The sequence below is a fragment of the Salvelinus alpinus genome, chromosome 2 (assembly GCF_045679555.1).
Source record: "Salvelinus alpinus chromosome 2, SLU_Salpinus.1, whole genome shotgun sequence".
NCBI classification, from domain to species: domain Eukaryota; kingdom Metazoa; phylum Chordata; class Actinopteri; order Salmoniformes; family Salmonidae; genus Salvelinus; species Salvelinus alpinus.
Genome location: NC_092087.1, coordinates 15,307,941 through 15,331,472, shown reverse-complemented (window position 1 = coordinate 15,331,472; position 23,532 = coordinate 15,307,941). Strand labels below are relative to the sequence as shown.

The 23,532-nt window shown below is 43.3% G+C and overlaps 1 protein-coding gene across 2 annotated transcripts in view; it reads left to right on the top strand.

The window, feature by feature from the left end:
- LOC139554671 (chemokine-like protein TAFA-2) overlaps positions 1-23,532 on the top strand; it is a 176,702-nt gene that overhangs the window by 89,205 nt on the left and 63,965 nt on the right. For both annotated transcript variants that reach the window (XM_071367698.1, XM_071367688.1), the window contains exon 2: positions 22,320-22,432. In XM_071367698.1, the coding sequence (XP_071223799.1) occupies positions 22,321-22,432 (112 nt within the window). In that variant the 5' untranslated portion in view covers position 22,320. The remainder of the gene's footprint in view (positions 1-22,319; positions 22,433-23,532) is intronic.

Genomic DNA, 23,532 nt, shown 5'->3' with positions numbered 1-23,532 from the left:
GCCTTAGAGCCATGCCTTTTAGATTCATGCCTTAGAGCCATGCCTTTTAGATTCATGCCTTAGAGCCATGCCTTTTAGTATCATGCCTTAGATTCATGCCTTTTAGATTCATGCCTTAGAGCCATGCCTTTTAGAATCATGCCTTAGAGCCATGCCTTTTAGATTCATGCCTTAGAGCCATGCCTTTTAGAATCATGCCTTAGAGCCATGCCTTTTAGATTCATGCCTTAGAGCCATGCCTTTTAGAACCCTGCCTTAGAGCCATGCCTTTTAGAATCATGCCTTAGAGCCATGCCTTTTAGAACCCTGCCTTAGAGCCATGCCTTTTAGATTCATGCCTTAGAGCCATGCCTTTTAGAATCATGCCTTAGAGCCATGCCTTTTAGATTCATGCCTTAGAGCCATGCCTTTTAGAACCCTGCCTTAGAGCCATGCCTTTTAGAATCATGCCTTAGAGCCATGCCTTTTAGAACCATGCCTTAGAGCCATGCCTTTTAGATTCATGCCTTAGAGCCATGCCTTTTAGAACCATGCCTTAGAGCCATGCCTTTTAGATTCATGCCTTAGAGCCATGCCTTTTAGATTCATGCCTTAGAGCCATGCCTTTTAGATTCATGCCTTAGAGCCATGCCTTTTAGATTCATGCCTTAGAGCCATGCCTTTTAGAACCATGCCTTAGAGCCATGCCTTTTAGATTCATGCCTTAGAGCCATGCCTTTTAGATTCATGCCTTAGAGCCATGCCTTTTAGATTCATGCCTTAGAGCCATGCCTTTTAGAACCATGCCTTAGAGCCATGCCTTTTAGAACCATGCCTTAGAGCCATCCCTGGTGTTGCAAGCGCCATGCTCTACCAACTGAGTCACACAGGACATGTCAGTACTGACTGGACATTACAGTATGACTGGAGACATTAGCAGAATTATTTGTTTAAATACGATGGTAGCCTAGGCCTACTCTGCTGACACTGACAACAGATCAATACAAACCACCTTGTCTTGAATGCAACCATGTAATCTAGGCCGAAAAGTGGTCCTGGCTAAAAGGGATCCAAAAAGTATATTTTTTTCATTTTAGCTAACCTTAAACTTTTTCCTAACCTTAACCTAATTCTCCTAACCTGCTGCATAAATTCTCCTAATCTGCTACGAAATGTCAAATATTACATTAATTTAACAAAAGCTGAGCCCCTTATAGCCATGACCATCATTTAAAAAAAAATATATTTAACCTTTATTTAACTAGGCAAGTCAGTTAAGAACAAATTGTTATTTACAATGACGGCCTACCCCGGCCAAACCCGGACGACGCTGGGCCAATTGTGCGCCGCCCTGTGGGACTCCCAATCACGGCCGGATGTGATGCAGCCTGGATTCGAACCAGGTACAGCAGTGACGTCTCTTGCACTGAGAGGCAAAAAGGGGAGACGTAAATTGCATAATCTGATGTCCATATAGCCTGGAGGCCAACTCCGGTGGTTATCATATATTCATATGTTCATATAATAACACAATGGTAATTTGTTGAGAACTTTATTCATAAGAGGAGGGAAAATGTATGAACATTACAGAATAGGACAAAGGCCTCAATGGGATAAGACAACCTGCTGTGTTGACTATTGGTTGTTCCAGCCCAACAATAGATGTAATCTTTATATGACACTAAAACACTTAAGTTCCCTGATGGTATAGGTGACCTGAAGAAGTGATGTTCTAACATCAGGAGTGCTTTTCATTTCTTTATGTACTACTGTAGGTTCACCAGCTGACCTCTATCAAGACACCCATGTCGACTGGATTCCCACTGTGAACATGAGCAATGCTGCAGCAGCATCAGTTTCTACTTTTACTTCGGCCTTTTCCAGATATGAATTATATGAGATGGGTGTCATTTGCTGTGCTTTGGACTATCTGAATGATTCTGTTGTGCCATTTGAGTAGAGAGCACCTTCACCTTGTCGTCACAACAAAAGTGCCCCTTAAACCATATGAATATATAAAATGTAATTTGGAACGTGTAAAAGATTGTTTATGATATTGTAAACTGTACTTTAATAATAGGTTATATTGTTGTATGGGTGAAATTAAAAGTATTTGATAATCTCTGCTTTGCCTTGCCCCATGGAATAAAATGTATTTCTTATAGCCCAAACGGTTTGATTTATTTTACAATTTAAACACATTTATCATAGACAATGTAATTGTTGTGGTAGTCTTACGCAAACCATCTTCATTATCACAGTTGCACCTCCATGTCCCACTCAGACCTTCTGGGAGAAAAGTATCTGGCATTGAACTTGGTGGCAGTAGTTGTATGTTTGAAGCTAAGAATCCCATCATGTCCTGCCTCCAGACATTTCACCACCTAGAATACAAGGGTTGGATTTGCACTAAACAATTTCATGTCAGCACAAGGCATGTACAAAATCCAATATAATGATTAACCTCATATACATTGTCTACTGGTATGGTTTTTAAATGGAGAACATATAACTGAGCAATATGTAAACAATGTGTGAGTTAAGCTATTTTCTGATTCAGATGCACAATGTCAAGGGAGGCTAATGTCATCATACTGTAGGGCAGTGGTTCCCAACTCCGGTCCTCGAGTACCCCCAACAGTACAGTTTATTGTAGCCTCGGACAAACACACCTGATTCAACTTGTCAACTAATCATCAAGCCCTCAATGAGTTGGGGGTACTGGAGGACTGGAGTTGGGAAGCAGTGTTGTAGGCCTATAGCTTGGCTAACTAGTTAGATAGCTGGCTCATTGTTTTTGTTTGAATGATGCATCTGGACGATGTACCAGCTTTTGTGCTGATCTTTTGAAAACATCAATTGAGGAGTCACCTGAAGCTTGAAAGTAATGGAAGATGCAGCAGAGGAACGCAGTGCTGAGGCAGAGGACTCATGGTGAGGACGACTGGCTACTACTCTGAACTTTGTAGTGGTGAGCTTTCTGGCGCCCAGAGCTGCTGAGACGTCACCCAATTGGCTGCTACACAGAGTGAAAGAGAAGTCCAGTAGCTACATGACTCAGGCTGGTTCCCAGAGTAGCCCTCTACATGATCATCACCAGACTCTTCATCAACCATATCCCTGACCACCTTCCTCTGATCAAGCCATGAACTGTCCTCTCCAACTTTAGATGATGCATACACTCAAAGACTTGGCCTTTATTGGTTGACCTAGCTAACTATAGCTAGGCTACTCATAATGATGTATTGGTTGACCTACTGTAGCTAACTATAGCTAGGCTACTCATAATGATGTATTGGTTGACCTACTGTAGCTAACTATAGCTAGGCTACTCATAATGATGTATTGGTTGACCTACTGTAGCTAACTATAGCTAGGCTACTCATAATGATGTATTGGTTGACCTACTGTAGCTAACTATAGCTAGGCTACTCATGATGATGTACTGGTTGACCTACTGTAGCTAACTATAGCTAGGCTACTCATAATGATGTATTGGTTGACCTACTGTAGCTAACTATAGCTAGGCTACTCATGATGATGTATTGGCTGACCTACTGTAGCTAACTATAGCTAGGCTACTCATAATTATGTATTGGTTGACCTACTGTAGCTAACTATAGCTAGGCTACTTATGATGATGTATTGGTTGACCTACTGTAGCTAACTATAGCTAGGCTACTCATGATGATGTATTGGTTGACCTACTGTAGCTAACTATAGCTAGGCTACTCATGATGATGTACTGGTTGACCTACTGTAGCTAACTATAGCTAGGCTACTCATAATGATGTATTGGTTGACCTACTGTAGCTAACTATAGCTAGGCTACTCATGATGATGTATTGGCTGACCTACTGTAGCTAACTATTGCTAGGCTACTCATGATGATGTACTGGTTGACCTACTGTAGCTAACTATAGCTAGGCTACTCATGATGATGTACTGGTTGACCTACTGTAGCTAACTATAGCTAGGCTACTCACGATGATGTATTGGTTGACCTACTGTAGCTAACTATAGCTAGGCTACTCACGATGATGTATTGGCTGACCTACTGTAGCTAACTATAGCTAGGCTACTCATGATGATGTATTGGCTGACCTACTGTAGCTAACTATAGCTAGGCTACTTATGATGATGTATTGGTTGACCTACTGTAGCTAACTATAGCTAGGCTACTCATGATGATGTATTGGTTGACCTACTGTAGCTAACTATAGCTAGGCTACTCATGATGATGTATTGGTTGACCTACTGTAGCTAACTATAGCTAGGCTACTTATGATGATGTATTGGTTGACCTACTGTAGCTAACTATAGCTAGGCTACTCATGATGATGTTTTGGTTGACCTACTGTAGCTAACTATATCTAGGCTACTCATGATGATGTTTTGGTTGACCTACTGTAGCTAACTATAGCTAGGCTACTCATGATGATGTATTGGTTGACCTACTGTAGCTAACTATATCTAGGCTACTCATGATGATGTATTGTTTTTTTCTTTTTTTCTTTTGAAACACTTTGAGATTCTTATGAAAACCGCTAAAGTAAAGTGCAAGTGTTAGTTCATGAAAGGCTTTATTTATACATTTTTGGGTGGGTGGGTTCACGGTGCTGTGGGATTATTTAAGATACTCTTTATCACATGAATATAGTTTTACTCTGAAGATGCTATGTCAGTTTGAAAAGTTTTTGCAAAATCTTGAATGCTTTCAAGTTTAACCTATTTAAGATTCAATGTCGGGCTTCACTGTGGGAAAAAAAAGTGCTTGCTAAAGGGGAAGTAGCATCAAGATTCTGTCATTCCTCTAAGAGGGATGAAAGGTTACCTCATGCAACATTTAATTTGGAGGTGGTATTGGGGTCAGCAGAAAGTCCTCCCATTACTTTGTAATTGCCAGCCTGGTCGGGCACAGGAACCAGTGGGCTTCATCATGTTCCACATCATGTGACTCTAGAGTTAGAATATTATGCCAGTACATCATTGAGGATCATTGAAGGGGAGATGTAAGAGGCTGGTCCATGGTGTAAGAGACAGGTCCATGGTGTAAGAGACAGGTCCATGGTGTAAGAGGCTGGTGCTTGGTGTAAGAGGCTGGTGCTTGGCATGGCTGGTTCAGCCCCATAGTCAGTCACTTTCTATGAGATCAGTTTCCTGATAATTCAGATCTGGGCATTCAGTCGTATTGGAGTTTAATCATATGAGTACGAGCATCACAGTTTATTGTGTTTATTCTAGAGTGACTTATATTGCTTTAAAGCAGCAGTATAATTTTCTGCTTCAGCAGACACATTGTTGGATGAAATGTGGAAATAAAGCTTGAAGATCCACTTAGCATGACTTTGATCTTATTACAGCTCATGCATTCAATTTATGTGTTCTCTTCACGGTTTTGAATATTCATTTAGGGGAATGGAACACACAGTCCAAAAATGTCATTTGATGTGTGAGTCTATATCAGAAGTGACAACTGCTTTGACGAAAAGCCCCCCGCATAGATCCAACGAGCAAAGCTTATTGGGAGTTAATTCCTCTAAAATGCTAATAACTCTGCCATATATCCGCAAAATCTTTAATCCAGTCGTGGAAATAATGTCAATGTAACTGAGAGTAGGGTAGTTAGCGTGCAGTTCTAAGGAGGGGATTCTTTCTTTCAAATATTTGAAAATACCTTTTAAAAGACGGTTGAAAATACATTATACAATCAGGTAAACAAGAATATGAAAAAAAACATTCATGATGATATCAAGGTGTCTGGGAAAGAAGTCATGTTTTGGCAGTGTAGAAAGCGTCTTTTTACAGCAAATATACAACCTGACCATGACGTTATATAAGATGTCAGCCTGACATCAATGCAACTAATTTTCCCCACTAGGTAGTCCCAACTGTAGACAGTAGACTGTCATCTCCCGTCTGGATTACTGCAACTCGCTGTTGGCTGGGCTCCCTGCCTGTGCCATTAAACCCCTACAACTCATCCAGAACGCCGCAGCCCGTCTGGTGTTCAACCTTCCCAAGTTCTCTCACGTCACCCCGCTCCTCCGCTCTCTCCACTGGCTTCCAGTTGAAGCTCGCATCCGCTACAAGACCATGGTGCTTGCCTACGGAGCTGTGAGGGGAACGGCACCTCAGTACCTCCAGGCTCTGATCAGGCCCTACACCCAAACAAGGGCACTGCGTTCATCCACCTCTGGCCTGCTCGCCTCCCTACCACTGAGGAAGTACAGTTCCCGCTCAGCCCAGTCAAAACTGTTCGCTGCTCTGGCCCCCCAATGGTGGAACAAACTCCCTCATGACGCCAGGACAGCGGAGTCAATCACCACCTTCCGGAGACACCTGAAACCCCACCTCTTTAAGGAATACCTAGGATAGGATAAAGTAATCCTTCTCACCCCCCCCCCCCCCCCCCTTAAAAGATTTAGATGCACTATTGTAAAGTGGCTGTTCCACTGGATGTCATAAGGTGAATGCACCAATTTGTAAGTCGCTCTGGATAAGAGCGTCTGCTAAATGACTTAAATGTAAATGTCATGCTGTCGGTCAGAACCACTGGGTAGTCCCAACTGTAGACAGGCATGCTGTTGGTCAGAACCACTGGGTAGTCCAACTGTAGACAGTCATGCTGTCGGTCAGAACCACTGGGTAGTCCAACTGTAGACAGTCATGCTGTCGGTCAGAACCACTGGGTAGTCCAACTGTAGACAGGCATGCTGTCGGTCAGAACCACTGGGTAGTCCCAACTGTAGACAGTCATGCTGTCGGTCAGAACCACTGAGTAGTCCAACTGTAGACAGTCATGCTGTCGGTCAGAACCACTGGGTAGTCCAACTGTAGACAGTCATGCTGTCGGTCAGAACCACTGGGTAGTCCAACTGTAGACAGGCATGCTGTCGGTCAGAACCACTGGGTAGTCCCAACTGTAGACAGGCATGCTGTCGGTCAGAACCACTGGGTAGTCCAACTGTAGACAGGCATGCTGTCGGTCAGAACCACTGGGTAGTCCCAACTGTAGACAGGCATGCTGTTGGTCAGAACCACTGGGTAGTCCCAACTGTAGACAGGCATGCTGTTGGTCAGAACCACTGGGTAGTCCAACTGTAGACAGGCATGCTGTTGGTCAGAACCACTGAGTAGTCCAACTGTAGACAGGCATGCTGTTGGTCAGAACCACTGGGTAGTCCCAACTGTAGACAGGCATGCTGTTGGTCAGAACCACTGGGTAGTCCAACTGTAGCCAGGCATGCTGTTGGTCAGAACCACTGGGTAGTCCAACTGTAGACAGGCATGCTGTCGGTCAGAACCACTGGGTAGTCCAACTGTAGACAGGCATGCTGTTGGTCAGAACCACTGGGTAGTCCAACTGTAGACAGGCATGCTGTTGGTCAGAACCACTGGGTAGTCCAACTGTAGACAGGCATGCTGTCGGTCAGAACCACTGGGTAGTCCAACTGTAGACAGGCATGCTGTCGGTCAGAACCACTGAGTAGTCCCAACTGTAGACAGTCATGCTGTCGGTCAGAACCACTGGGTAGTCCAACTGTAGACAGGCATGCTGTCGGTCAGAACCACTGAGTAGTCCCAACTGTAGACAGTCATGCTGTCGGTCAGAACCACTGGGTAGTCCAACTGTAGACAGGCATGCTGTCGGTCAGAACCACTGGGTAGTCCAACTGTAGCCAGTCATGCTGTCGGTCAGAACCACTGGGTAGTCCAACTGTAGACAGGCATGCTGTCGGTCAGAACCACTGGGTAGTCCAACTGTAGACAGTCATGCTGTCGGTCAGAACCACTGGGTAGTCCAACTGTAGACAGGCATGCTGTCGGTCAGAACCACTGGGTAGTCCAACTGTAGACAGTCATGCTGTCGGTCAGAACCACTGGGTAGTCCAACTGTAGACAGTCATGCTGTCGGTCAGAACCACTGGGTAGTCCAACTGTAGACAGGCATGCTGTCGGTCAGAACCACTGGGTAGTCCAACTGTAGACAGTCATGCTGTCGGTCAGAACCACTGGGTAGTCCAACTGTAGACAGGCATGCTGTTGGTCAGAACCACTGGGTAGTCCAACTGTAGACAGGCATGCTGTCGGTCAGAACCACTGGGTAGTCCAACTGTAGACAGTCATGCTGTCGGTCAGAACCACTGGGTAGTCCAACTGTAGACAGTCATGCTGTTGGTCAGAACCACTGGGTAGTCCAACTGTAGACAGTCATGCTGTCGGTCAGAACCACTGGGTAGTCCAACTGTAGACAGTCATGCTGTCGGTCAGAACCACTGGGTAGTCCAACTGTAGCCAGTCATGCTGTCGGTCAGAACCACTGGGTAGTCCAACTGTAGACAGGCATGCTGTCGGTCAGAACCACTGAGTAGTTCCAACTGTAGACAGGCATTTTGGCGGTCAGAAGGGAGGGGTGCTGTGGGATTATTTACAATACTCTTTGAAGAGGTGGGGTTTCAGATGTTTTTGGAAGATGGTCAGGGACTCTGCTGTCCTAGCTTCAAGGGGAAGCTGGTTCCACCATTGGGGTGCCAGGACAGAGAAGAGCTTTGACTGGGCAGAGTGGGAGCTGCGCTCTCATAAGGGTGGGAGGGCCAAGAGACCAGAGGTGTCAGAACAGAGTACTTAGGTTAGGGTGTAGGGTTTGAGCATAGCCTGAAGGTAGGGAGGGGCACTTACTCTTGCTGCTCTGTAGCCAGCCTTGTGGTCTTGGGTGTATTCTGTAGCAACACAATAGTTATCTGAGCCCTCACCTCTTTCCTAGGTTATCCACCCTGAGTGCATTGCCCAAAACACGCTGGGAGGAGAGTGGATGAGTCAGAAGTGTGTGTGTGTGTGTGTGTGCACGCGTGTGTGCGGGACCATATAAACCCGGAGAACTCAGAGAGTGCAGCCAGGCATTATGGACTACCCGTGGCAGGCAGGGGAGCTCCAACATTATTGAGATGACCTCTGCCATATTATAAACTGGAGGGGATATTTTCAGCCAGGTCAGCCTTCCCAAATTTAGCTCCGTTAACAGGGCCAACAGGGCTTTGTCAGCCTCTTCCTGTACTGGAACTAATGTTGCCAACTCTGAGACCCCAGTGGGGAGTGAACTCTGAGATTCAGCCGTATTTCTCTACTCTGGTTTGCTGAATTCTGTTGGGGCTTCATTCAACTTCTAACCCCAATTTGGTTGTCAGCTTAAGACGAGATAAAGGTTGCCAGTCGCTCTCAGTGTGTTTGTGGTGGGTTATTGAACCAGAAAGAAGTATGCAAATCAGTGGGGTTTAGCGAGGACAGAGGGGGAAGAGAGAGAGAGGGGGGAGAGAGAGGGCCGGGATAGAGAAGGGAGAGAGAGATGGGGGATAAAGAGGGGGATATAGAAGGGGAAAGAGGGGAGAGGGAGAAAGAGAGAGAGAGAACCAGGGGAGAGAGTGTCTGTGTCTGTAAAGGGGAGCAGATATCTTGGAGCCATTGTTAAATAGTGCAAACTAATAGCTCTTAGAATGCTGTTGCTATTTCCCTGGAAGCACAATGGCGCTAGTTCTAATTGATTGGTTCAGAAACAGAACCGTGGGAGCATGGCAGGAGTTCTCTACGCACCACAGAATAGCACCGGGTGGGTGCCTTGGACTCATAAGCCTCACCCCAAATATGTTTTCTAAATCCATACTTCCAAGACCGAGGGCAACAGAGCTGAGTTAATCTTCACCCATTCCAACTGGTAGACAAATACTTTTTGTGTGTGCAGAATTGATCCAAGATTTAAACAAATCTGTTATACATTATAAGGAAGTATTTTGACTTGAGATCCGTGCACTTAAACTGGAAGTTGAACTCTCACAAAGTCTCCCATTGACATAAATTGATGATTTGTATGTGAAAGTCTGAGTTTAGAACATCGCCCATAGTGTTTCTGTTTTCAAAAGGATTTATTGGGATGTATACAATTGGGTGTCAACAAGCTACCCCTGGGTCATGGTTAACGACCCAACTGAAGTCTTCCCATGATGTTCTTTACTGGTTGTAACCTTAACTTTTAGACAAGACGGATCAAGGGTGGATGCAACACTGATTATGCATCACTTCAAATCAATCTGAAATAGATCTACATATTTTCTTAAAAGTATTGAAATTCCCATCTCTGTGGGTTACGCTTCTGGTTCTTAATAAGTCTTTGGCTCTTACCAAAGTAGGGTGATGCCATAAATAGAAATCCACTCAACTCTGCATTCCACTGCCAATCTAGCCATATGCTCCAATGTTAATTGCATTTAAGTTCCAGAATGTTTGGGTTTTGTTTCCTTGATTGCATGCCACAGACCATGCTTAAGTATTCTCGAAGAATCTGTAAATGTGTCAGTTACTCAGTGTGGCGCAAAGTCGAGGGCTGGCACTCCTTCATGCCTAGTGATATTGAGAGTGACCACCTCTACCATTGGCAAGTACATTACATGCTAATGATGTACTCACCTGTGTGCTACATTTTGAGTCTGGGTTATCCATAGGGTTCAGTAGGGTGCTACAAGGACATCTACTGATTATCTACCGGTGATCTACTGGTGATATACTGGTGATATACTGGTGGTGATATACTGGTGATATACTGGTGGTGATATACTGGTGATCTACTGGTGGTGATATACTGGTGGTGATATACTGGTGATATACTGGTGGTGATATACTGGTGATATACTGGTGGTGATATACTGGTGATCTACTGGTGATATACTGGTGGTGATATACTGGTGGTGATATACTGGTGATCTACTGGTGGTGATATACTGGTGATCTACTGGTGGTGATATACTGGTGGTGATATACTGGTGATCTACTGGTGGTGATATACTGGTGGTGATATACTGGTGATGTACTGGTGGTGATATACTGGTGATATACTGGTGGTGATATACTGGTGATCTACTGGTGGTGATATACTGGTGGTGATATACTGGTGATATACTGGTGGTGATATACTGGTGATCTACTGGTGGTGATATACTGGTGGTGATATACTGGTGATATACTGGTGGTGATATACTGGTGATCTACTGGTGGTGATATACTGGTGATATACTGGTGGTGATATACTGGTGATCTACTGGTGGTGATATACTGGTGATATACTGGTGGTGATATACTGGTGATATACTGGTGATATACTGGTGGTGATATACTGGTGATATACTGGTGGTGATATACTGGTGATCTACTGGTGATATACTAGTGGTGATATACTGGTGATCTACTGGTGATATACTGGTGGTGATATACTGGTGGTGATATACTGGTGGTGATATACTGGTTATATACAGGTGGTGATATACTGGTGATATACCGGTGATCTACTGGTGATATACTGGTGGTGATATACTGGTGGTGATATACTAGTGGTGATATACTGGTTATATACTGGTGATATACAGGTGGTGATATACAGGTGGTGATATACTGGTGATATACTGGTGGTGATATACTGGTGATATACTGGTGATATACAGGTGGTGATATACTGGTGATATACTGGTGATATACTGGTGGTGATATACTGGTGATATACTGGTGGTGATATACTGGTGATATACTGGTGATATACTGGTGGTGATATACTGGTTATATACTGGTGATATACAGGTGGTGATATACAGGTGTGATATACTGGTGATATACTGGTGGTGATATACTGGTGATATACTGGTGATATACAGGTGGTGATATACTGGTGATATACTGGTGATCTAATGGTGATATACTGGTGGTGATATACTGGTGATATACTGGTGGTGATATACTGGTGATATACTGGTGGTGATATACTGGTTATATACTGGTGATATACAGGTGGTGATATACTGGTGATATACAGGTGATATACTAGTGATATACTGGTTATATACTGATGATATACTGATTATCTACCGGTGATCTACTGGTGATATACTGGTGGTGATATACTGGTGATATACAGGTGATATACTAGTGATATACTGGTGATATACTGATGATATACTGTTTAACTACTGATTATCTACCGGTGATATACTGATGGTGATATACTGGTGATTTACTGATTATCTACTGGTGATATACTGGTGATCTACTGGTGATATACTGGTAATCTACTGGTTATTTACCTGTGATATACTGGTGACATACTGGTAATATACTGGTTAACTACTGATGATATACTGATGATATACTGGTGATACACTGGTGATATACTGGTGATAATCTGGTGATAACCTGGTTATCTACTGATGATATACTGGTAATCTACTGATTATCTACTGGTGATATACTGGTGATATACTGATGATATACTGATGATATACTGGGTATCTACTGGTAGTATACTACTGATATACTGGGGATATACTGGTGATATACTGGCAATCTACTGGTGATAACCTGGGGATACACTGGTGATATACTGGTGATATACTGGTGATATACCGGTGATATACAGGGGATATACTGGTGATATACTGGTAATCTACTGGTGATAACCTGGGGATATACTAGTGATATACTGGTTATCTACTGGTGATATACTGGTGATATACCGGTGATATACTGGGGATATACTGGTGATATACTGGTTATCTACTCGTGATATACTGGGGATATACTGGTGATATACTGGTAATCTACTGATTCTCTACTGGTAATATACTGGTGATGTACTGGTGATATACTGGTAATCTACTGATTATCTACTGGTAATCTACTGGTGATCTACTGATGGTATACTGGTGATATACTGGTGATATACTGGTGATCCACTGGTGATATACTGATGATATACCGGTGATATACCGGTGATATACTGGTGATATGCTTGTGATTTACTGGTGATATACAGGTGATATACTGATGATTTACTGATTATCTACTGGTGATATACTGGTGATATACAGGTGATATACTGATGATTTACTGGTGATATACAGGTGATGTACTGTTTGACTACTGATGATCTACTGGTGATATACTGGTGATATACTGATGATATACTGATGATATACTGTGTATCTACTGGTAGTATACTACTGATATACTGGGGATATACTGGTGATATACTGGTGATAACCTGGGGATACACTGGTGATATACTGGTGATATACCGGTGATATACGGGGGATATACTGGTGATATACTGGTAATCTACTGGTGATAACCTGGGGATATACTGGTGATATACTGGTTATCTACTGGTGATATACTGGTGATATACCGGTGATATACTGGGGATATACTGGTGATATACTGGTTATCTACTCGTGATATACTGGGGATATACTGGTGATATACTGGTAATCTACTGATTCTCTACTGGTAATATACTGGTGATGTACTGGTGATATACTGGTAATCTACTGATTATCTACTGGTAATCTACTGGTGATCTACTGATGGTATACTGGTGATATACTGGTGATATACTGGTGATCCACTGGTGATATACTGATGATATACCGGTGATATACCGGTGATATACTGGTGATATGCTTGTGATTTACTGGTGATATACAGGTGATATACTGATGATTTACTGATTATCTACTGGTGATATACTGGTGATATACAGGTGATATACTGATGATTTACTGGTGATATACTGGTGATATACAGGTGATATACAGGTGATATACTGTTTGACTACTGATTATCTACTGGTGATATACTTGTCATATACTAGCGATCTACTGGTGATATACTGGTGACATACTGGTTATTTACTGGTAATATACTGGGTAACCTACTGATGATCTACTGATGATCTTCTGGTTATCTACTGGTTATCTACTGGTGATATACTGGGGATATTTTATTTTTATTTATTTTTATTTCACCTTTATTTAACCAGGTAGGCTAGTTGAGAACACGTTCTCATTTGCAACTGCGACCTGGCCAAGATAACACATAGCAATTCGACCCATACAACAACACAGAGTTACACATGGAATAAACAAAACATACAGTCAATAATACAGTAGAAAAATAAATCTATATACAATGTGAGCAAATGAGGTGAGATAAGGGAGGTAAAGGCAAAAAAAGGCCATGGTGGCGAGGTAAATACAATATAGCAAATAAAACACTGGAATGGTAGATTTGCAGTGGAAGAATGTGCAAAGTAGAAATAGAAATAATGGGCTGCAAAGGAGCTAAATAAGTAAATAAATACAGTAGGGGAAGAGGTAGTTGTTTGGGCTAAATTATAGATGGGCTATGTACAGGTGCAGTAATCTGTAAGCTGCTCTGACAGCTGGTGCTTAAAGATAGTGAGGGAGATTAGTGTTTCCAGCTTCAGAGATTTTTGCAGTTCGTTCCAGTCCTTGGCAGCAGAGAACTGGAAGGAAAGACGACCAAAGGAGGAGTTGGCTTTGGAGGTGACCAGTGAGATATACCTGCTGGAGCGCGTGCTACGAGTGGGTGCTGCTATGGTGACCAGTGAGCTGAGATAAGGCGGGGCTTTACCTAGCAGAGACTTGTAGATAACCTGTAGCCAGTGGGTTTGGCGACGAGTATGAAGCGAGGGCCAACCAACGAGAGCGTACAGGTCGCAATGGTGGGTAGTGTATGGGGCTTTGGTGACAAAACGTATGGCACTGTGATAGACTGCATCCAGTTTTTTGAGTAGAGTGTTGGAGGCTATTTTATAGATGACATCACCGAAGTCGAGGATCGGTAAGATGGTCAGTTTTACGAGGGTATGTTTGGCAGCATGAGAGAAGGATGCTTTGTTGCGATATAGGAAGCCGATTCTAGATTTAATTTTGGATTGGAGATGCTTAATGTGAGTCTGGAAGGAGAGTTTACAGTCTAACCAGACACCTAGGTATTTGTAGTTGTCCACGTATTCTTAGTCAGAGCCGTCCAGAGTAGTGATGCTGGACGGGCGAGCAGGTGCGGGCAGTGATCGGTTGAATAGCATGCATTTGGTTTTACTTGCGTTTAAGAGCAGTTGGAGGCCACGGAAGGAGAGTTGTATGGCATTGAAGCTCGTCTGGAGGTTACTTAACACAGTGTCCAAAGATGGGCCAGATGTATACAGAATGGTGTCGTCTGCGTAGAGGTGTATCAGAGAATCACCAGCAGCAAGAGCAACATCATTAATGTATACAGAGAAGAGAGTCGGCCCAAGGATTGAACCCTGTGGGTCGGCCCTGAGGATTGAACCCCCATAGAGACTGCCAGAGGTCCGGACAACAGGCCCCCCCCCGATTTGACACACTGAACTCTATCAGAGAAGTAGTTGGTGAACCAGGCGAGGCAATCATTTGAGAAACCAAGGCTGTCGAGTCTGCCAATAAGAATGTGGTGATTGACAGAGTCGAAAGCCTTGGCCAGGTCGATGAATACAGCTGCGCAGTAATGTCTCTTATCGATGGCGGTTATGTCATTTAGGACCTTGAGCGTGGCTGAGGTGCACCCATGACCAGCTCTGAAACCAGAATGCATAGCGGAGAAGGTACGGTGGGATTCAAAATGGTCGGTAATCTGTTTGTTAACTTGGCTTTCGAAGACCTTAGAAAGACAGGGTAGAATAGATATACGTCTGTAGCAGTTTGAGTCCCTTTGAAGAGGGGGATGACCGCGGCAGCTTTCTAATCTATGGGAATCTCAGACGATATGAAAGAGAGGTTGAACAGGCTAGTAATAGGGATTGCAACAGTTTCGGCAGATAATTTTAGAAAGAGAGGGTCCAGATTGTCTAGCCCGGCTGATTTGTAGGGGTCCAGCTTTTGCAGCTCTTTCAGAACATCAGATATCTGGATTTGGGTGAAGGAGAAATGGTGGGGGCTTTGGCGGGTTGCTGTGGAGGATGCCGGGCAGTTGACCGGGGTAGGGGTAGCCAGGTGGAAAGCATGGGCAGCCGTAGAGAAATGCTTATTGAAATTCTCAATTATAGTGGATTTATCGGTGGTGACAGTGTTTCCTAGTCTCAGAGCAGTGGGCAGCTGGGAGGAGGTGCTCTTATTCGCCATGGACCTTACAGTGTCCCAGAACTTTTTTGAGTTAGTACTACAGGATGCAAATTTCTGTTTGAAAAAGCTAGCCTTAGCTTTCCTAACTGCCTGTGTATATTTGTTCCTAACTTCCCTGAAAAGTTGCATATCACGGGGGCTATTCGATGCTAATGCAGAACGCCACAGGATGTTTTTGTGCTGGTGAGGGCAGACAGGTCTGGAGTGAACCAAGGACTATATCTATTCCTAGTTCTACATTTTTTGAATGGGGCATGCTTATTTAAGATGGTGAGGAAGGCACATTTAAAGAATAGCCAGGCATCATCTACTGACGGGATGAGGTCAATGTCATTCCAGGATACCCCGTCCAGGTCGATTAGAAAGGCCTGCTCGCAGAAGTGTTTTAGGGAGCGTTTGACAGTGATGAGGGGTGGTCGTTTGGTCGCAGACCCATTACGGATGCAGGCAATGAGGCAGTGATCGCTGAGATCTTGATTGAAAACAGCAGAGGTGTATTTGGAGAGCGAGTTAGTTAGGATGACATCTATGAGGGTGCCCTTGTTTACGGATTTGGAGTTGTACCTGGTAGGTTCATTGATCATTTGTGTGAGATTGAGGGCATCAAGCTTAGATTGTAGGATGGTCGGGGTGTTAAGCATGTCCCAGTTTAGGTCACCTAGTAGCACGAGCTCAGAAGATAGATCGGGGGCAATCAGTTCACATATGGTATCGAGGGCATATACTGGACAGAACAGGATGATATACTGATTATATACTGGTGATAACCTGGGGATATACTGGTTATCTACTGATTATATACTGGTAATCTACTGATTATCTACTGGTGACATACTGGTTATATACTGGTTAACTACTGATGATCTACTGGTGATTACTGATGATATACTGGTGATATACTGGTGATATACTGGTTAACTACTGATGGTCTACTGGTGATTACTGATGATATACTGGTGATATACTGGTGATCTACTGGTTATCTACTGGTGATATACTGGTAACCTACTGGTAATCTACTGATTATCTACTGGTGATACACTGGTGATATACTGGTGACATACTGGTAATATACTGGTTAACTACTGATGATCTATTGGTGATATACTGGTGATATACTGGTGACATACTGGTAATATACTGGTTAACTACTGATTATCTACTGGTGATTACTGATGATATACTGGTGATCTACTGGTTATCTACTGGTGATATACTGGTAACCTACTGGTAATCTACTGATTATCTACTGTTGATACACTGGTGATATACTGGTGACATACTTGTAATATACTGGTAATATACTGGTTAACTACTGATGATCTATTGGTGATATACTGGTGATATACTGGTGATACACTGGTGATATACTGGTGATATACTGGTGATAACCTGGGGATATACTGGTTATCTACTGGTGATACACTGGTGATATACTGGTGATATACTGGTGATAACCTGGGGATATACTGGTGATATACTGGGGATATACTGGTGATATACTGGGGATGTACTGGTTTTCAATTGGTGATATACTGGGGATATACTGGTTATCTACTGGTGATATACTGGTAATCTACTGGTGATCTACTGATGATCTACTGGGGATATACTGGTGATATACCGGTGATATACTGATGATATACTGGTCATATACTAGCGATATAGTGGTGATATACTAGTGATATACTGGTGATATACTGGTAATATACTGGTAATATACTGGTTAACCTACTGATGATCTACTGGTGATCTACTGGTGATCTACTGATGATCTACTGGTGATATACTGGTGATATACTGTTCATATACTAGCGATATACTGGTGGTGATATACTGGTCATATACTAGCGATATACTGGTGATATACTGGTTATCTACTGGTGATATACTGGTGATATACCGGTGATATACTGGTGATCTACTGGTCATATACTAGCGATATACTGGTGGTGATATACTGGTGGTGATATACTGGTGATATACTGGTCATATACTAGCGATATACTGGTGATATACTGGTTATCTACTGGTGATATACTGGTGACATACTGGTAATATACTGGTAATATGCTGGTTAACCTACTGATGATCTACTGGTGATCTACTGGTGATCTACTGATGATCTACTGGTGATATACTGGTGATATACCGGTGATATATAGGTGATATACAGGTGATATACTGTTTAACTACTGATTATCTACCGGTGATATACTGGTCATATACTAGCGATATACTGGTGATATACTGGTTATCTACTGGTGATATACTGGTGACATACTGGTAATATACTGGTTAACCTACTGATGATCTACTGGTGACATACTGGTAATATACTGGTAATATACTGGTTAACCTACTGATGATCTACTGGTGATCTACTCAACCCTCTGTGTACTATACTGTAGCAGATGTCTGGGTCTAAATCCAAAGCTGGTCCAGACCCAAACTGTGCTACAGCCTAGCTTAGCGTGTCCAGGCAGAGAGCCCAGAGGGTAGGAGCTCAGCGGAGCACAGACACACCTCACCCACCATCATACCGTCACACACCCACCACTACACACAGGAAGGAAGTTAGAAGGATGGCTGCCTGGTTCAGGGCTGCTAGTGATGTCACCCTAGAGTCAACCCACATTCTCACCAGCTCAATCCTGTTCCATCCTGGGTCACATCTACAGTTTGGCTACAGTACATCCTGTTCCATCCTGAACATCTCTACAGTTTGGCTACAGTACATCCTGGTCCATCCTGAACCATCTCTAAAGTTTGGCTACAGTATATCCTGTTCCATCCTGAACATCTCTACAGTTTGGCTACAGTACATCCTGTTCCATCCTGAACATCTCTACAGTTTGGCTACAGTATATCCTGTTCCATCCTGAACATCTCCACAGTTTGGCTACAGTACATCCCTTAGTGGAGGAATGAGAGGGAGTTTAGAAGCAGGAACAAAAATAAATATGTCAGGCATCTTCCCACATGTAGGGAAGAATTCCAAAGGGACTAATTAGAGAAAATAAGCCAGCTGAGCCACTCATCTGAAACCATACCACTCTCCTAGAAAATCAGGTGCAGAGTGCAGCCCAAGCCTGCATTGCTGACTCACTCTGTCCAATATGTTGTAGTGTTTGTTGGGAGAATTCTTCTTACCACGGTTAAAGTAGCATTTCACTTTGTATTTAATTTGTTTGCCTTTTAACTTTCCTTCAAAACAAACTTGATAAGGTGCTTCAATGTTGATACTGTATGTAGGTTTGGTCAAATCACTGTACAGTATGCTTTTATTTACAATATATCATATGAGAAATGTATTGAAATTACATGTTGTGGTTTAATTTTTAGGAATTGAGAGCTGCTATACATAATGTATTGCCTTTGGTGGGCACAACACATTGGGGGGGATTCATTTGTGAATGTCTGATTTCTGTGCAATGTGATTAATTTCATAACCAGAAAACATTTAATGATCGACCCTTATAAATATATTTCAATGAAGCCGGTTTGATATGCTATTTATTATTCCCAGATGTTCTCTATCTAATTCATTAGAAGGATGCATGTTTATCTAGGTTCTGTTGCGAGAGAGTAGTCATGGCTTGGCTTGGCTCGGGGGCATGACAAGTGGCACACAGCCAGCTGCATCACACAGAAACAACAAGCCTCAACAACAACAACACCGCTTTGTTTTGCCCTCCAACCACGACACGTCAGCTTTGTCCACCCAGCTGCCCGATTGGTCCCAACGACTCATCTCTGTCATTAACCAGGAAATACTGCATCTTTAAGTTTTGGAGATGTACTGTGGGAAAATCTCAATTGCATACTCCTCATGTCTTCTCTCCTCGTTTCCTTCTCAAAAACCCATTGGATGAGAAAGCCAGAGGTCCCTCGCCTCTGACCTTCTCCTCCAATGGGTTTTGAGAAGGAGACGTGTATTTTACAGTCTGTATACAGTATGTATGGCATGTATGCAGAAAGACCTGGTGGTGTCATGTCCCAGACCTGTATGTGCCTGAGCCATGCATGCCACATGCAGGGAGTTGAGCCAACTCGTCTGACAATCGTTGTCATGCGATATATGCATGGTTTGACAACAATAGTCAGAGTTGGCTGAATAAAGCACATAAAGGTCTAGGACCAGTAGTCACCAAGCGATATTTTCACCTGTTCAGCTGGTTTTCCATTCCTCTCCCAACCGTTCTGATACGCCACCTGGTCCCATCATCATCTCTATCAGGGGGGATACTTGTCCTGTTTTCCAAGTCCCTTCAGCCACCTGAACACAGTGGCCTGGTCTGGTCTGGTTAGGTAGATGGTTGTGAACAGAATTGGGTTCAAATAGTATTTGTTTTATTTCACATTCTTGCTGTGCTTAATTCAGCTTACCTGGCAGCGCAATAGAACCAGGTGTCAAAATGGAATTGCCTCAAAATGGTACAAAAACCACCCATCTGGCACTCAAGGCTGGCTGAATGAAACGCTCAAAGAAAGGGGAAAAAATACTATCCGAATCCAGGTCTGGTTGTACTTGACAGAAGCCATCAAAGAAGCCTCCTCTACATAGGCTACAGTAGATAGAACCTCCGATTAGATGCCACCCAGCTCTATAACTGTAGATGTCTCCCTCTCTACTCCCTTCACCAGCCACTGCCAAATAAGCAAGAGTTAAGCTCTTTGCATGAAAACAATCTTTTCACTAATTCAAGTGGATACACTGGCAAGGCGTTGAAAGGATCCCTGTGATTTGTGACTGTTTTTTCCTGTGAGAGGAGCATGCTCTGTTGGCAATAAGATGAGCCTCTGATTGCTTTGTTTGTAGTCCTCTCCCAGGACCTCTTACACAGCCACACTGTATTACTGGACAACAGACCCTGAACACTACATGAAGATTAGTGAGCTGGGAAATGCTAGCCAAGACAGACCACCCAAACACTATTACCTAGTAACCTCCCTCCCGGTTCTAGGGAGAGGAGGGGGAGGAGGGGGAGAGGAAACAAGGGAATGAGTGAAAGACAGACGTCATTTATAAAGAGGGAAACGGGGGAATAAGTGACAGTCTGAAGTAATTTATAAAGAGGGAAACGGGGGGAAAAGGGACAGTCAAGCGTCATTTATAAAGAGGGAAACGGGGGGGAAAGGGACAGTGAGGCGTCATTTATAAAGAGGGAAACGGGGGGGAAAGGGACAGTCAAGCGTCATTTATAAAGAGGGAAACGGGGGGAAAAGGGACAGTCAAGCGTCATTTATAAAGAGGGAAACGGGGGAAAAAGGGACAGTGAGGCGTCATTTATAACGAGGGAAACGAGGGAAAAAGGGACAGTGAGACATCATTTATAAAGAGGGAAACGGGGGAATAAGTGACAGTCTGAAGTCATTTATAAAGAGGGAAACGGGGGGAAAAGGGACAGTCAAGCGTCATTTATAAAGAGGGAAACGGGGGAAAAAGGGACATTTATAAAGAGGGAAACGGGGGAATAAGGGACAGTCAGACGTTCTATTTGTAGATCTTCTTGGACTATAGAGAAGTACAATACTGGAGGTTGTGGTGGGTTTGTGGTTGTTGCAGCATTCCTGTAGCTATGTTTTGGTAAGATAATACAACACACAATTTTAGGAGAAATGAAAAGCACCTTTCTTCTGTATGTTTACACGTGAATACTAACACTTTATTTACCTAAGTCAGTTCACACTGAATCAATATGGGTGTGTTCATCTCTGTGAAGAAAGCTATGCGAAACACGAATCCTTGCAGTCGATCAAACAGTAAACTGGAATTCACAGTGGTGGAAGGAAAGCACTGCATTTTTGTAAGGGTTGATATTTTTTTCATAAGGGAAAATCAAGTCTGAAATTTCTAAGTGGAAATTACAAAGTTCAGAAGCTTTTTGAAACCTCAAATACACTACAAGTTTTTAATTTCCTGCATTGCCAAAAAGTTATCCAGCAACAGGGTAATCAAATTAAGATCCTGAATCTGTTATTCTGGTTTGTGGGAAGGAAGCCACATTGTACTGTATCAGCAGGATGGGACAGATGATGCTGATCACTAGTGCTCATAAGGGGTCCAACGCACAAAGCCAGTTGCTTTCTCCATTGTGATGTTGTGTTGCTGTCTCTGTGCAGGGCAGAGCTGACATGGAACCTAAATCAAATGTGTCACATGCGCCGAATACAACAGGTGTAGTAGACCTTACAGTGAAATGTGTGGAGTGCAATAGAGATTGCATCATGTTATTGGAGTTGTACTGTAGTGCTGTATATTGAGTGTTGTCGCTACGCCACTCCTGCATGACACCCCAAAAATGCCCTAATGACTGATATGTGACTGACCAAGTTTTCCCCACCCTGTCTTGTCAGAATGCGGGAGAGAGACCTACGGAGCGTGTGCAGAAGGGTGCTGCTGTTGGCCGTCTGTCTGGTGTCTCTCTGGGGACAGCTGACCCTCGCTTCGTCACACAGAAGTCACATAGGTATGTCAACACAATTACAGTAGACACTGTATGCATCTCTATGGGCACGTCGAACACATCCTCATCATAATGATGGTGTGTAATTACTGTCAGCAAATTGTGTAATAACATAATATGTGCAATAACGTAAACTGTTCAACTAGGGGTAAATGCAAAGCACCTACTATGTAACAACATGTTATACTTAATGTAAAATATTTCCTATACAGTATGGTGGATTTGATTTACATGGCTTAACGTATCTCTTCCACTAGGTCCTCAAAGCACTTGACATTGTATAGCTTTAGTAGCTTCCAACTAGTCGATGTCAGGCAGACATTTTGGGCCAGAAAGCTCACCACATCACATTGCTACCAGCTATCAGCTATCACAGTGAAGAGGTGAGGTTGTTTACAATGGTCAGGTGCTAGGATAATGTAGCCTACTGTAAAAGCAGTCATATTGATCAGCTCTTCACTCCAACAGATCTCACTGTAAATAATTAATGGAAACTTATTAGTTGTGCGACACTGAAATGAGGAGAGGCTGATGTAGATAGGAATGTACGGTGCTCTGGGGTCACGTATTGATTTTGAGTTTTTTTTGGCTTCGAACAAAAAGCCAATATAACAAAACAACAACAGACATTTGCAGCTTTAGGAGAACCGTTGTGAAGTTCAGAGTGATTTTAGTGATGGGGAGAGAGTGAGTGCTCCCCAAGGCGAAAAGGTAGAAACTGTGACATCACATTGAAATAATGAGGTCATAACGACAGCCGACTGGAGAGACGTCTCTGCATTAGACAAAACAACAACACTGGAACAGCAACACAGTGAAATTAAACTCCAGGCTACTAGAGATTGGGAAAAGACCTAAAGTTTCAATTGTTCTCATGATAAACTCACTTGAGTACATTATTAGTCTTCCAAAAATCTACTAGTATCCAAGCGCCTGTAGTATGGCCACAAGCCACGTTCGTTTCCATAGAAATGGGTGCTCCACTATGCGGAGTGAGCGTGATTGATTTTGAAGAGATGGCCAGACCACACAGCCACTCGACAGCCCTGGGAAGTGGACTAGTTGCCAGCCACTGGTCTCTGAGGGCAGGGCCAACACTGAGG